This window comes from Somniosus microcephalus, chromosome 10 (genome assembly GCF_052327205.1).
Source record: "Somniosus microcephalus isolate GS21.2 chromosome 10, FLI_Smic_1.0, whole genome shotgun sequence".
NCBI lineage: Eukaryota > Metazoa > Chordata > Chondrichthyes > Squaliformes > Somniosidae > Somniosus > Somniosus microcephalus.
Genome location: NC_140996.1, coordinates 233696337 through 233712707, shown reverse-complemented (window position 1 = coordinate 233712707; position 16371 = coordinate 233696337). Strand labels below are relative to the sequence as shown.

The 16371-nt window shown below is 48.7% G+C and overlaps 1 protein-coding gene across 1 annotated transcript in view; it reads right to left on the bottom strand.

The window, feature by feature from the left end:
• Positions 1–16371, bottom strand: part of xrra1 (X-ray radiation resistance associated 1) — a 127799-nt gene that overhangs the window by 48884 nt on the left and 62544 nt on the right. The window contains exons 6-8 of the mRNA XM_085998321.1: positions 9852–9949; positions 8548–8693; positions 8291–8395 (exon numbers count right to left, since the gene is read on the bottom strand). Of these exons, the coding sequence (XP_085854447.1) occupies positions 8291–8395; positions 8548–8693; positions 9852–9949 (349 nt within the window). The remainder of the gene's footprint in view (positions 1–8290; positions 8396–8547; positions 8694–9851; positions 9950–16371) is intronic.

Genomic DNA, 16371 nt, shown 5'->3' with positions numbered 1-16371 from the left:
GTTGCGGGCCTTAATGAAGTGGTAAAGTCTGGTGACCCCGGGGTGGCAGAGGTCGTTGTGGAGGGTCTGAAGTCTATCACTTTGCACGCTGGCGCATGTAATTCGTGACAGAGCATCAGGGGGTTCGTTCAGCTTACCTGGCCGGTACAAGATATCATAATCATAGGTGGAGAGCTCGATTCTCCACCTCAAGATCTTGTCATTCTTGATTTTGCCCCTCAGCTTGTTATTAAACATAAAAGCGACCGAACGCTGGTCGGTGAGGAGGGTAAATCGTTTGCCTGCCAGGTAATGCCTCCAGCGTCGTACCGCCTCCACAATCGCCTGGGCCTCCTTCTCGACCGACGAGTGTCGGATCTCAGGGCCCTGTAGGGTCCTTGAGAAGAAGGCCACTGGTCTCCCCTCCTGGTTAAGGGTAGCGGCTAGGGCGAAGTCGGATGCATCGCTCTCCACTTGGAAGGGGATGGACTCATCCACTGCGTGCATTGTGGCCTTGGCAATGTCTCCCTTAATGAGGGAGAAGGCTGCGCACGCTTCCTCCGTAAGGGGGAAGGATGTGGACTTCATGAGGGGTCTGGCTTTGTCTGCATAATTGGGCACCCATTGGGCATAGTAGGCGAAGAGCCCCAGGGTTCTCTTCAGAGCCTTTGGACAGTGGGGGAGGGGTAGCTCCATGAGGGGACGCATTCTTTCGGGGTCGGGGCCGATGACTCCGTTCTCTACTACACAGCCGAGGATGGCAAGGCGCGAGGTGTTAAACACACATTTCTCCTTATTGTAGGTGAGGTTCAGCCGTTGGGCCGTACGGAGGAATCTCTCCAGATTAACGTCATGGTCCTGCCGGTCGCGGCCACAGATGGTGACGTTATCTAGGTAGGGGAACGTGGCGTGCAGCCCGTTCTGGTCAACCATCCGGTCCATCTCCCTTTGGAAGACCGAAACCCCGTTGGTGACGCCGAAGGGAACCCTAATGAAGTGGTAGAGGCGGCCATTCGCCTCGAAGGCGGTATACTGGCGGTCCTCAGGGCGGATAGGGAGTTGGTGGTAGGCCGACTTAAGGTCGATGGTAGAGAATACTCGGTATTGTGCGATCTGATTGACCATATCAAATATGCGGGGAAGGGGGTATGCGTCCAGCTGGGTGTACCTGTTTATGGTCTGGCTGTAGTCGATGACCAGGCGGTTTTTATTGCCGGTCTTAACGACCACGACCTGGGCAGGCCAAGGGCTGGTGCTCCCTTCGATGATGCCCTCCTTCAGGAGACGCTGCACCTCAGAGCTAATGAAAGCTCTGTCCCCGGCGCTGTACCGCCTGCTCTTGGTAGCGACGGGTTTGCAGTCGGGGGTGAGGTTAGCGAACAGGGAAGGTGGCGGGACCTTGAGGGTGGATAGGCCGCAGGTGTTACGCGGTGGGCGGTTTAAAATCTGCTGGTTGTCGACTGTGAGTGGGGGGAGGGGTCCGCCGTATGCTAGTGTGACGCTTTGGAGGTGGGATTGGAAGTCTAGCCCTAGTAGGATGGCAGCGCATAGCTGGGGCAGGACGAGGAGTTTAAAATTTTTATACACCGTACCCTTAACCGACAGGGTCACAACACAGTAGCCGCTGATGTCTGTGGCGTGTGACCTCGATGCCATCGAGATCCGGTTGCGCGTTGGCTGGACGGGGAGGGAGTAGTGGCTCACCGTGTCTGGGTGGATGAAACTCTCCGTGCTTCCGCTGTCGAACAGGCAGGTCGTGGCGTGGCCGTTTACTTTGATGTCTATCATGGACTTGGACAGGTGATGCGGGCGGGCTTGGTCCAGTGTGACGGAGGCTAGTGTATAGCTGAGCGAGTTGCTGTAGTCTGCGGGTGAGGCGGTAGTCGGGTCTAGAGGCACGGTGGCGGTCGAGCGTGGTGGGTAAAATGGCGTCTCCCACGAGGTTGGACAAAATGGCGGAGAAGATGGCTGCCCCCGTAACTCACATGAGGCACTGCTGGTGTCGGTTGCCTGGATCAAAGATGGCCACCCCCATGACTCACATGTGGGGATGCTGGCCTCTGTTGCCTTGATGGAAGATGGCCGCCCCCACAGCTCACATGAGGCACTGCTGGCCTCTGTCGATCCCCCTCTGCAGGCCTTTGCGAAGTGGCCTTTCTTCAAGCAGGTCGAGCAGGTCGCGTTTTTGGCAGGGCAGCGCGACCTCGGGTGTTTCGCCTGGCCGCAGAAGAAGCAGCCGGCGGCCCGATCACGGGGGTCCGATGTCGGAGCCGGTACCGGGGGTGGCGGTCTCGATCGGGTCCGGGACGCCGACGCTGAGGTAGGTCCCAGGGGGGTTGCTGTGGGGGGTATTGCGGTCGGGGTCGGTCCCATGTCCCAGGGTCGCGAGTTACAGTACCTTGAGTATGCCTCGAGGTCCCGATGGGCCACTTCTAGAGAGCGAGCGAGGGCTGCAGCTTTGTCCAGGTCGAGGTCCTTTGCTTCCAGTAGTCTTTGCCGTGAGTAGTCGGACCGCAGGCCTTTCACGAAGGCATCGCGGACATTGTCTTCAGTATTTTCTGCCGCCGTTACCGCTTTAAAGTTACAGTCTCTGCCGAGTGCTTGTAGCACCCGTAAAAATTCATCCACGGGCTCTCCTGGCTGTTGCGGGCGGGATCTTAGGAGGTGTCTGGCATACATGGAATTTACCGGGCTCTGGTACTGTCTTTTCAGCCGGTTGATGGCGTCCTCGTATGTTTTAAAGTCCCGGATGAGTGCGAATACTTTAGGGCTCACTTGGGCGGTCAGAACTCTTAGCTTGGATCTCTGAGGCACGCCGGATTCTCCCAGGTAGGACTCGAAACAGCTCAGCCAGTGTTCGAAGTCGAGGGCTGAGTTTGCAGCCTGTGGGTTTAGATCCAGGTACGGTGGTCTGAGGGCTCACAGCCAGGCCGGCTGCTGTGGCTGTTGTAGCTCGGCGTCTGGCTGGTCGTTTTGCTGCTCGCTTTGCTGCTCAGGGAACGACATTTTAAAATTTAGCCAATAAAATTGATATACCTATCAATTCATCCAATGAAAAGCGACGAGTTAAGAAAGTAACTATAGGTTTTTATTGGCTAAATAACAGAGCCCACCCTCGTGGGTGATCGGATCCAACAAGGAGGAATACCAGCCAGTCGACCACCTTTATACCTGGGCAGGTAGGTGGAGCCATGGGTGTTGTGTATGTAACCTGTTCCACCTTAAGAGAGCTTAAGCCTGTTCCACCTTAAGAGATGTACTACTTTCTCAGGCTGCTGTAGACGTAATACCGGGGGTGAACACACCGGTATATAAGCACTGTGCAGTAATCTTGTATTCAGTATAGTCCCTACCTCCAACCAGTAAAGACCTGTTTGAGTTATACGTTTAAGTCTTTGTGTTAATTGTTCAATACAATACACATACTTAACACTGGCGATGAGTCAGGTTCTTACCCTGTGGCAGTTATTCCACGGCGGTTGAAGAGAGGTTTCAAACCACACCACCCCACTGGAAGCGACAGGCATTAGGACCCTGAAGCCTCCATCAGCTTGTGAACCGGAGTAGAAGACAGGGCTGGGGAAGACAGGTACAGGGCGATAGCGATCGGCAGATAAGGGCCGGGCCGCTTTGAAGTGAGGGGCGCAGCCGGGCCATCGATCGCAACCACCGATAAGGGCCGCACTCGGGCTGAAAGGGCAGCGGCTGCAGAAATTGAAGGCGCGAGAGCCGCGGTGCACAGCGCGGGCCATCGATCGCGATCGGGAGATAAGGGCTTTGGAGTGCGAGGCGCAGCCGGGCCATCGATCGCAAGCACTGATAAGGGCCGGGCCGCTTTCAAGTGCGAGGCGCAGCCGGGCCATCGATCGCATCCGCTAATAAGGGCCGCACTCGGGCGATCGCGGCGAAGATAAGGGCCGCACTCGGGGGCTGAAGGGAGACGGCGTCGGGGGACGGGTGAAGACCGCCAAGCGCGGGAAAACCGCCATTTTGTGGGCGGAGGACGACGGCAAGAGCGGGAAGCCGCCATCTTTGATAACAAGTAAAGAAAATAAAATCTGAGAAATTGCAAATCTACAATGCCTAAACACGGGAATATTAGCACCTTTGATAGTGACCTCGAAGATTGGGCCATATATGTTGAAAGAGTAAAAAATTATTGTAAGGCCAATAAAATTCGTGACCAAGATAAAGCTCTAACATTATTAAATTTAATGGGTGCGAAGACATACGGGCAATTGAAACACCTGTTATCACCAGATGAACCGGCGGATAAGACGTTCGATGAGATTGTTACTGTCCTGAAAGATCATCTAAACCCCACGCCGCTGATGCTAGCGGAACGATTTAAATTTTACGACAGAAGGCAGCTACAGCATGAAAGCAATGCTGAATATTTGCTAGAATTGCGTAAATTAGCGAAATATTGCCAGTTTGGAACGGGACTGACAGATGCACTACGAGACAAATTTGTGTGTGGTTTATTTAAACAGGATACACAAAAGCGACTGCTCGAGGAGAATGAGCTGACGCTTGAGAAGGCGGTCACTATGGCAGCAGCACACGAAGCCGCAGCGAGAGGCACGGCAGTAATGCAGCTACGGTCACCGGAGCTCAGTGCACACAAATTGGGTGTGAGTTCTGGCAAATGTTATCGTTGTGGAAAGACAACGCATGATCAGAACCAGTGTTGGTTTAAAAACCAAGAATGTAGAACGTGTGGTAGGCTTGGACACATAGCTAGAGTATGCAGGTCAGGGAAGAAGACCAGCAACAAGAAGTCACCGCAAGGAAAATACGCAAAGGTACACAAGGTGACCGAACAGGAGTCCGATTCAGACGCAAGCTGTAATGAACTGGCTAGCTTAAGAGTACTCAACGCTGGTAAGGGTGCAGACCTCCAGACAATTTGGGTCACTCTTCAGATAGAAGGAGTCCAAGTAAAACTGGAATTGGACACCGGATCGGCATTGACGGTCATAAATAAGAAAGATTACGGAAAGTTATTCCAACATATTCCCCTACAGGATACGGGGATTATATTGAAAACATACACGGGGCAAAGAGTGTACCCCATCGGGAAAATAGAGGTTGCAGTGGTCCACAAGGGCGAAGACAGTCAAATAATGGACTTATATGTGATATCTGAAGGAGGTCCTCCACTACTAGGACGGGAGTGGATTAGGAAAATGAATATGGACTGGCATTTCCTACAAACAATAACGAGTGAGAACTCGGTGAAGATAGTCAGCCCAGACTCTGGAACGGATGATGGTAAGCCCAACTCAGGTGCAAAAGACAAAGTTTCAGCACAGAATTCCACTGAGCAACAACAACATAGTTTAACTGTGGATTCTGAGTCTGGCAAGTCTACTGATGTGCCCATTTCTGAGGGACACCGGGCTCGAACTCAACCCCATTTCAAACTACAGCACCAATTAGAACAAATGCTTCGCCATTTTGAGCAAGAGTTGAATGCAACGAAAGAGTTCTTTGATATAGAGTTGGAAAATCTGGAAAGACAACAGAAGCAGCTGATGGAGAAAATGGAGCAGGAGCACACAAAACGTCTGATGTCAGAGGAGTTAACGGTCAGCCAACTCCTGCATATGCTGAAGGACAGGACTCTGAAATGGGAAAAACTTGAACACGAACTTCAATATTCAAACGAAAGGGGTTCGGAGCTCTCAAAGGTTATTGGAAGAGCTGAGGTGGCAACACAGACTGAGATGACTGCAACAGAGCAGCCCTTGGATGCCAAAAGTACGCTGACTCACGTCAACGTAGAACAACAGACCGCTGAAACAGCTGCTCCGGTAGAGGGATTGAATAGTCCGATCAATCAATCTCCAAAAGAAGTTGAAGTAGTAAAATCTCAAATGAGGTCATTAGTAAACGACTTGCTGAAAGCCCAGAAAAAGCTGGATGAAGAGGTACGCATGAAGAAGTCTCTTCAGGAAAGATGTCTGGACTTGGAACAAAAGCTGGCTAACGCCCAGCTGGGTATGGAGGAAATAGAAGACCCTCTCGCTGGCCTAGATCAGGACGACACCGAATATTACCATGACCTATTGAGTGACACTGAATATTATAGTGACCTGGTCTGCCCAGCTTGTGATGAAAACTCCCAAAGTGCAGAAACCATGATGAATCACAAAAAGTCTAAGAAACACCGGGAGATGGTGGCGCTACTACTGAAAAAGGAGGAAGAGAAGGAGAAACTTTGCATGCAGCTGGCAGCTAACAGTGGAGCCCAGAGAGGATCCAAGAAGCAGAAAAGGAAAAGTCGAAACAGAAGATGACCCATCTGAACCATTATCACCTCTACCAGATCACACACGTGGTCCCTCCGAACGGAGCCAAATCAGTTCGGAAGTTCAAGCTGTTAAATCCATGAAAGGACTATTGAATGAGTAACGTGAACCGACTACACCACAGAGATTGAATCTGTGAACTGTTTTCCGCAGAGACTGAATCTGTGATCTGTTTTGACATGAAGTTATATATGTATATATGTTATTATGTTACGTTAAACATGAAGTTATATATGTATATCTGTTATTACGTTAGGTTAAATGGGGGGATGACTATAAAGCTAAGAAGGGAGGAGTGTTGTGTATGTAACCTGTTCCACCTTAAGAGAGCTTAAGCCTGTTCCACCTTAAGAGATGTACTACTTTCTCAGGCTGCTGTAGACGTAATACCGGGGGTGAACACACCGGTATATAAGCACTGTGCAGTAATCTTGTATTCAGTATAGTCCCTACCTCCAACCAGTAAAGACCTGTTTGAGTTATACGTTTAAGTCTTTGTGTTAATTGTTCAATACAATACACATACTTAACAATGGGCGGAGTCAGCAGTGGTCAGCCCAGGTATAACAGTGTGACAAGAGGCGACCTCATATAGTGATACAACAGTGTGAACAGTGATAACCATAGAGTAACGATATAACAGTGATAACTATAGTGTAACGATAGTGAACGATAAAAGTGGTTTACCACACAGCCCCACCGACACCTGGGAATCCCTGGCCCAAGACCGCACAAAGTGGAGGAGAAGCAACCGGGAAGGCACCGAACGCCTCGAGTCTCTTCACCGGGAGCAAGCGGAAGCCAAGCGCAGGCAGCGCAAGGAGCGCACGTCAACCCAAGCACCCCACCCACCCGCCCCTTCAACCACCGTCTGCCGCACCTGTGACAGAGACGGTAGGTCCCGCATTGGACTCATCAGTCACCTGAGAACTCATTTTAAAATGTGGAAGCAAGTCATCCTCGGCTCCAAGGGACTGCCTAAGATAAGATAGCTGGGTGGCTTACGAGGCACATATAGGACAGACCGGGTAAGGATGGCAGATTTCCTTCCTCAAGGGTTTTTATGACAATCTGTTCACCATTACTAATACTAGCTTTTGATTCCAGATTTATTTAATTAACTGAATTTAAATTCCCCAGCTGCTGTGGTGGGATTTGAACTCATGTCTCTGGATCATTAGTCCAGGCCTCGGGATTACTAGCCCAGTAACATAACCACTGCTCTCTTGTACGGTATATATTGATCACCTATGCTGTATATGAATAAAGTCTCTTCCATATACTCCACCATCAAGTGTCTCATGCTTACTCGAAGCATGTCATTGTGAACCAGAGGAAGGAAGTTGACTAACAATTGATCTAACATTGGTTCGAGTACAGGAACAAGGATGTCTTGCTGCAGCTGTACAGGGCCTTGGTGAGACCGCACCTTGAGTATCGTGTGCAGTTTTGGTCGCCTTATCTGAGGAAGGACGTTCTTGCCACGGAAGGAGTGCAGCGGAGATTCATCAGGCTAATACCTGGGATGGCAGGAATGACGTACGAGGAGAGATTGGGTCGATTGGGCTTGTACTCACTGGAGTTTAGAAGATTGAGAGGGGATCTCATCGAAACCTATAAAATTCTGTCAGGCCTGGACAGACTAGATGCAGGAAGGATGTTCCCGGTGGCCGGGGAGTCCAGAACTAGGGGTCACAGTCTAAGGATAAGGGGTAAGCCATTTAGGACTGAGATGAGGAGGAATTTCTTCACCCAGAGAGTGGTGAACCTGTGGAATTCTCTACCACAGAAGGCAGTGGAGGCCAATTCATTAAATATATTCAAAAAGGTGTTGGATATATTTCTTAAGGCTAAAGGGATCAAGGGATATGGGGAGAAAGCAGGGACCGGGTACTGAATTTGGACGATCAGCCATGATCTCATTGAATGGCGGAGCAGGCTTGAGGAGCCGAATGGCCCACTCCTGCTCCTATCTTCTATGTTTCTATGCTCCTTACCTGTGAAGATTGGCCAGGCTTGAAAACATACAGGGGTCAGAAAATCTGTTATCGTCCAGCATCAGAACCTCAAGTGCACGAAACCCCGGCGTGGGTTGTTTGAACCTGTGCACACACACGATAATAAGAAATCCTCAGTGAGCACATCAGACCACATTGGCAACTTTCACAATTTCTCCTTATTTACTCTATCAAAACCCCTAATAATTTTGAACACCTCTATCAAATCTCCCCTTAACCTTCTCTTGGAAACATACCAATCCAAGGGATGATAGGGTATCGTCAGGTCTGGGGGAAGTGAGTCCAGATCATTGCCGGTCAGGTGGAGGATTTTGAGTTGAGGAAGGATCCCCAGTATCATAATATCCTTGTTCGTCAGGTTGTTGTAGGACAGATTCAGGACCTGAAACATGTAAGCACAAATTTAAAGATTGCGTAGAATTACATAGAATATACAGCACAGAAACAGGCCATTCAGCTTGTTTGTGCCGAGCCTAAAGATAGCAGACATTCCGGAGGATCGTACACAGAGAACAACAGACAATCGGCAAAGTGATAGAGAATAAAACATAATCAGCAGAGAGATACAGAGAGAATAACAGACAATCGGCAGAGATACAGAGAGAATAACAGACAATCGGCAGAGATACAGAGAGAATAACAGACAATCGGCAGAGATACAGAGAGAATAACAGACAATCGGCAGAGATACAGAGAGAATAACAGACAATCGGCAGAGATGATACAGAGAGAATAACAGACAATCGGCAGAGATACAGAGAGAATAACAGACAATCGGCAGAGATACAGAGAGAATAACAGACAATCGGCAGAGATAGAGAGAGAATAACAGACAATCGGCAGAGAGATACAGAGAGAATAACAGACAATCAGCAGAGAGATACAGAGAGAATAACAGACAATCGGCAGAGATGATACAGAGAGAATAACAGACAATCGGCAGAGATACAGAGAGAATAACAGACAATCGGCAGAGATACAGAGAGAATAACAGACAATCGGCAGAGATAGAGAGAGAATAACAGACAATCGGCAGAGATACAGAGAGAATAACAGACAATCGGCAGAGAGATACCGAGAGAATAACAGACAATCGGCAGAGTTAGAGAATAACAGACAATCGGCAGAGATACAGAGAGAATAACAGACAATCGGCAGATACAGAGAGAATAACAGACAATCGGCAGATACAGAGAGAATAACAGACAATCGGCAGAGATGATACAGAGAGAATAACAGACAATCGGCAGAGAGATACAGAGAGAATAACAATCAGCAGAGATACAGAGAGAATAACAGACAATCGGCAGAGATGACACAGAGAGAATAACAGACAATCGGCAGAGATGATACAGAGAGAATAAGGAAATTGCATTGCTGCCTTGAGCAGGTGGGCTGATAGTTTTGTAACTAATGTAAGAGAAGCCCAGAAAATTACCACTGGCACTGGGCCCTCGAGTTGCATCGGATGGCTCTCTTACTGCCGCTTAGTGGGCAAGTCATGCGTTTGCCAGGGACCAACCTAAGTGGAATGCCATACCTCTAAGTGGGGGAAATCTCCAATGCTCATGTGCAGATTCCGCAGCCCATTCACAGTAAGATCCAGTTCTCGGATAGCTGGAAACAGGCTAAATGGTTCTGAAAGCAACACAGAAGCAAGTGATTATGCACACACACACACACACGTCGCACAGGCACACCCATCGCACAAGCACACACCAATGTTCCCTCTAATTTTTTTTTGGTGCGCGATCCCTTTAAAGTCGCATGGGCACACACACATGAAGGGATAATTACTAGTCCTAGCCCCTTTAGGGCTAGCCCAGATCAGGCGTATTCCTCAGACGTTCACTTTCAACTAAAGTTTGAGGTAGCCGAATCCTAAAGACACTTATTGGGTCTAAAGATCCGGACTATCCCTAAAGGAAAGGAACAGCCTGAAAATGTTACCATCCTCCAGATAGCACTTTTAATAAGTTTAGCTAGACTGTAACGTTCCGGATATTATGAGGATCTAGAAAACTCCCCCAGAATTCTGCAACTCCTCACCAAAGAGTGTACAGAGATTGAGTTTGCAAGTTCAATACAGAAGTATTATGTGAGACAATTCTAAAAATATATAGATTTATTAAAGAACCGACATGTATTTTACAGTTGGTGAGTCAATCGCAACATTAACAGTTCCAAAAAGAAAGCTTTACAATCTTATCAGAGATCCTTATTCTCAAATCTTAACTTCACTACAGTTTTACAGTTCTTAAAAGTTTATTCAGGATATCCACCAAATTCAAATACATTACTGTTGATCCCCGAGGTACAAAGAGTTGTAGACTTACAGAGCCTGCCTCTGAAGCTGAGAATCGCTTTGCCCCTTTACAGCGAGTCCAGTATCCTATTTGAAAGTTCAATATTTATACCCTTTTCCAGTGGTATTCCTTTAAGGTTTTCTGCTGATGTAAGCTAATTATCTTTAGTCATTTTTCTGCTGACCCCTGCAATTCTTAGTCATCTCAGCTGGTAGCATTAAAAATCGTGCCTCTACCCTAGGTGTCCTAAGCTTACCATAAAAACGGTGTGACAGCAGGTGTTTCTATTTGATGTCATTTTTACTCTGTATGTGCTCTTGCAATTAGAACACCTTAACTAGGGTGATCTATGCAATTCTTAGTCACCTCAGCTGGTTGTAACACAGAATCATGTCTCTCCTCCATAGGTGTTCTAAGTTTAACACAAAAACAGTGTGATGGCAGGTATTTCTTTTACTTGATGTCATTTTTACGAAAGCATATGTTTCTTAATTTTATGTGCCTCTTTACGAAGTGTAATTTAGAACACCTTAACCAGGATGCACCATTGTTTTCTTTCCAAAGACTCAGACCGTCAGGAGCCTCCAACCTTCTGTTTCAACAAGGCCATTGACTCAGTGTCAACAACCATCCCATCCCCATAGCCAGAATGTGGTTAACAATACAGCTTCTCCATTGTTCGGTTTCTAGATTTCCAAACCCAGTTTGTCATGTGTTAATAAGGCCAGAATACTTTCATAGAATGGTGTCTTTTTCTGAATAGGTTTTATGGCTTATTCCTTCACACACACACGTCACATGGGCATACACATCACATGGGCACACACACACACACGTTGCATGGGCACACGCATACACGTCACATGGGCACACACACACACACGTCACATGGGCATACACATCACATGGGCACACACACACACACGTTGCATGGGCACACGCATACACGTCACATGGGCACACACACACACACATCACATGGGCACACACACACACACACGTTGCATGGGCACACGCATACACATCACATGGGCATACACACACACACGTCGCATGGGCACACACACACACACACATCGCATGGGCACACACACATACACATCACATGGGCACACACACACACACATCACATGGGCACACACACATACACGTTGCATGGGCACACACGCATACACGTCACATGGGCATACACACACACACGTCGCATGGGCATACACATACACATCACATGGGCACACACACGTCACGGGCACACACACACACACACGTTGCATGGGCACACACACACACGTCACATGGGCATACACATACACATCACATGGGCACACACACACGTCACATGGGCACACACACACACACGTTGCATGGGCACACACACACGTCACATGGGCACACACACACACGTTGCATGGGCACACACACACACGTCACATGGGCACACACACACACACGTCACATGGGCATACACATACACATCACATGGGCACACACACACACACGTCACATGGGCACACACACACACGTCGCATGGGCATACACATCACATGGGCATACACACACACATCGCATGGCCAAAGTGGACTGGGATCAGCTACTTGTAGGAAAATCCACATCAGAGCAGTGGGAGACTTTCAGAAAGGAAAGAGAGAGTACAACGCCAACATGTTCCCGTAAAGGTCAAGGGTGGGACCAACAAACCCAGGGATCCCTGGATGTCAAGGGATATACAAGAATGGATTAGGAATAAAAGGGACGCTTTTGGCAGATACAAAGGACTAAAAACAGTGGAAGCCCTAGAGGAGTATAGAAAATGCAGGGAGGTACTTAAAAAAGAAATTAGGAGAGCGAAGAGGGGGCATGAAAAAACACTGGCGGGCAAAATAAAGAAAAATCCCAAGGTGTTTTATAAGTATATTAAGGGCAAGAGGATAACCAGGGAAAGTGTTAGGCCCATTAGGGACCAAAGTGGCAATCTGTGTGTAGAGCCAGAAGATGTAGGTGAGGTTTTAAATGAATATTTTGCATCTGTGTTCACTATGGAGAAGGACGATGTAGGCATTGAAATCAGGCAGGGGGATTGTGATATACTTGAACAAATTAGTATTGAGAGGGAGGAGGTACTAGCGGTTTTAGTGGGTGTGGTAAACCACTGTTTGTATTCCTGTTTGTCCTGTTTGTATTCCACTGTGTACATGCCTGGACATGCCTCGGCTGACTCCTCCCACAGGTCCTAGTATAAAGGTGACTGCTCCCCAGCCCTTGTATCCTGGACCGGTCGACCACTCGAGGCAGACCTCCATTCTGTTGTTAATAAAAGCCTTTGGTTACTCTTCTAACTCTCAGTCTTTTATGAGTAATTGATAGCGCATCAGTGGGCTTAAAAGTGGATAAATCCCCAGGCCCAGATGAGATGTATCCCATGCTGCTGTGTGAGGCAAGGGAGGAGATTGCAGGGGCTCTGACACAAATTTTCAGAACCTCTCTGGCCACAGGGGAGGTGCCAGAGGACTGGAGAACAGCTAACATAGTACCATTGTTCAAGAAGGGTAGTAGGGATAAACCAGGGAATTACAAGCCAGTGAGCCTAACATCAGTGGTAGGGAAATTATTGGAAAAAATTCTGAGGGACAGAATTAGTCTCCACTTGGAGAGGCAGGGATTAATCAGGGATAGTCAGCATGGCTTTGTCAGGGGGAGATCATGTCTGACCAATTTGATTGAATTTTTTGAGGGGGTGACTAGGTGTGTGGATGAGGGTAGTGCAGTTGATGTAGGTTGGGTGATTGGGCAGAAGCATGGCAGATGCAGTATAATGTGGATAAGTGCGAGGTTATCCACTTTGGTGGCAAAAACAGGAAGGCAGATTATTATCTGAACGGCAATAGATTGGGAGAAGGGGAAGTGCAACGAGACCTGGGTGTCCTTGTGCACCAGTCGCTGAAGGTAAGCATGCAGGTGCAGCAGGCGGTTAAGAAGGCAAATGGTATGTTGGCCTTCGTAGCGAGAAGGTTTGAGTACAGGAACAAGGATGTCTTGCTGCAGTTGTACAGGGCCTTGGTGAGACCACATCTTGAGTATTGTGTGCAGTTTTGGTCACCTTATCTGAGGAAGGATGTTCTTGCCATGGAGGGAGTGCAGCAAAGATTCACCAGGCTGATACCTGGGATGGCAGGAATGACGTATGAGGAGAGATTGGGTCGATTGGGCTTATACTCGCTGGAGTTTAGAAGATTGAGAGGGGATCTCATTGAAACTTATAAAATTCTAAAAGGACTAGACAGGCTAGATGCGGGAAGGATGTTCCCGATGGTCGGGGAGTCCAGAACCAGGGGTCACAGTCTAAGGATAAGGGGTAAGCCATTTAGGACAGAGATGAGGAGGAATTTCTTCACCCAGAGAGTGGTGAACCTGTGGAATTCTCTACCACAGAAGGCCGTAGAGGCCAATTCATTAAATATATTCAAGAAGGAGTTAGATATATTTCTTAAGGCTAAAGGGATCAAGGGATATGGAGAGAAGGCAGGAACAGGGTACTGAATTTGGATGATCAGCCATGATCGCATTGAATGGCGGAGCAGGCTCGAGGGGCCAAATGGCCTACTCCTGCTCCTATCTTCTATGTAGTCTACATGGACTTCAGTAAGACTTTTGACAAAGTCCCACATGGGAGACTGGTCAAGAAGGTAAGAGCCCATGGGATCCAGGGCAATTTGGCACATTGGATCCAAAATTGGCTTAGTGGCAGAAGGCAAGATTGTTTTTGTGACTGGAAGCCTGTGTCCAGTGGTGTACCGCAGGGATCGGTGCTGGGTCTTTTGCTGTTTGTAGTGTACATTAATGATTTAGATATGAATGTAGGCAGTATGATCAGTAAGTTCGCACATGACACGAAAATCGGTGGAGTGGTAAATAGCAAGGAGGGAAGCCTCAGGCTGCAGGACAATATAGATGGGATGGTTAGATGGGCAGAACAGTGGCAAATAGAATTTAACCCTGAAAAGTGTGAGGTGATGCGTTTTGGGAGAACTAACAAGGCAAGGGAATACACAATGAATGGTAGGGCCCTAGGAAGGACAGAGGATCAGAGGGACCTTGGTGTGCATGCACATAGATCCCTGAAGGCAACAGGACAGGTGGATAAGGTGGTTAAAAAGGCATATGGGATACTTGCCTTCATTAGCCGAGGCATAGAATATAAGAGCAGGGAGGTTATGATGGAGCTGTACAAAACACTAGTTAGGCCACAGCTGGAATACTGTGTGCAGTTCTGGTCGCCACACTCTAGGAGGGATGTGATTGCATTGGAGAGGGTGCAGAGGAGATTCACCAGGATGTTACCTGGGCTGGAGCGCTTCAGCTATGAAGAGAGACTGGACAGGCTGGGGTTGTTTTCCTTAGAGCAGAGAAGGCTGAGGGTAGATAGGGTAGATAGAAAGGAACTTTTCCCCTTAGTAGAGGGGTCAATAACCAGGGACATAGTTTCAAGGTAAGGGGCAGGAGGTTTAGAGGTGATTTGAGGAAAAACTTTTTCACCTAGAGGGTGGTTGGAATCTGGAACTCACTGCCTGAAAGGGTGGTAGAGGCAGGAACCCTCACAACATTCAAGAAGCATTTAGATGAGCACTTGAAACGCCATAGCATACAAGGCTACGGACCAAGTGCTGGAAAATGGGATTAGATTAGATGGGGCTTGATGGCCGGCGCGGACACGATGGGCCGAAGGGCCTCTTTCTGTGCTGTATAACTCTATGACACACACGCACGTCGCATAGGCACACACACACACGCACGTCGCATGGGCACACACACACGTCGCATGGGTACACACACATGTCGCATGGGCACACACAGTCGCATGTGCACACACACACATACACGTCGCATGGGCACACACACGTCGCATGCGCACACACACACACACGTCACATGGGCACACGTCGCATGGGCACACGCACGTCACATGGGCACACACCCACACATCGCATGGGCGCACACACACGTCGCATGCATACACACACACACAGTCACATGGGCACACACATGTCACATGGGCACACACACGTCACATGGGCACACACCCACACATCGCATGGGCGCACACACACAAGTCACATGGGCACACACACGTCGCATGGGCACACACACGTTGCATGGGCACCCATACGTCGCATGGGCACACACCCACACGTCGCATGGGCACAAACCCACATGTCGCATGTCCACACACACACACAGTTGCTTTATGCAAGGTAATACTCTTCTTGCCTTTATTTCTTTCAGTGAGAATATTTTTCTAGCAAAGTCTCCCTCTTGTTTACCTGTAATTTTTCTCCATTGCCCAGCCTGACACCTTCACCCAATGCACCCTAAAACTGGCACTAGTAGGCACCTGAGATTACCCAAGGGTGACTCCGCTGTCTGATGTTCCAAAACCACCCCCCCGCCTCAGCCAGGACTTCTGGCGGGTCTCGAACCTGCGTCTGTTCGTGCGCCTGGCATCACCTCCTCTCTTCTAAAAGGTATCTTTTCCCTTTCCTCTCCGGACCCTCCCTGTGGTTAGCCAGTGCCACACTAAACCCAGCAGCTGGGACAAGGGCGAGAATGTCCCACGGTAAATAGCTCTGTCTGATTTTCTCTCTCTCTCCCTCGTAGGGAAGTTCCCAAGCCTCTACTTGGCTGCTCCCAACAGCGGAGATTAGGGTATCTCCGTGCCGGGGAGGACGAGTATCACATAGAATTACATCGAATCTACAG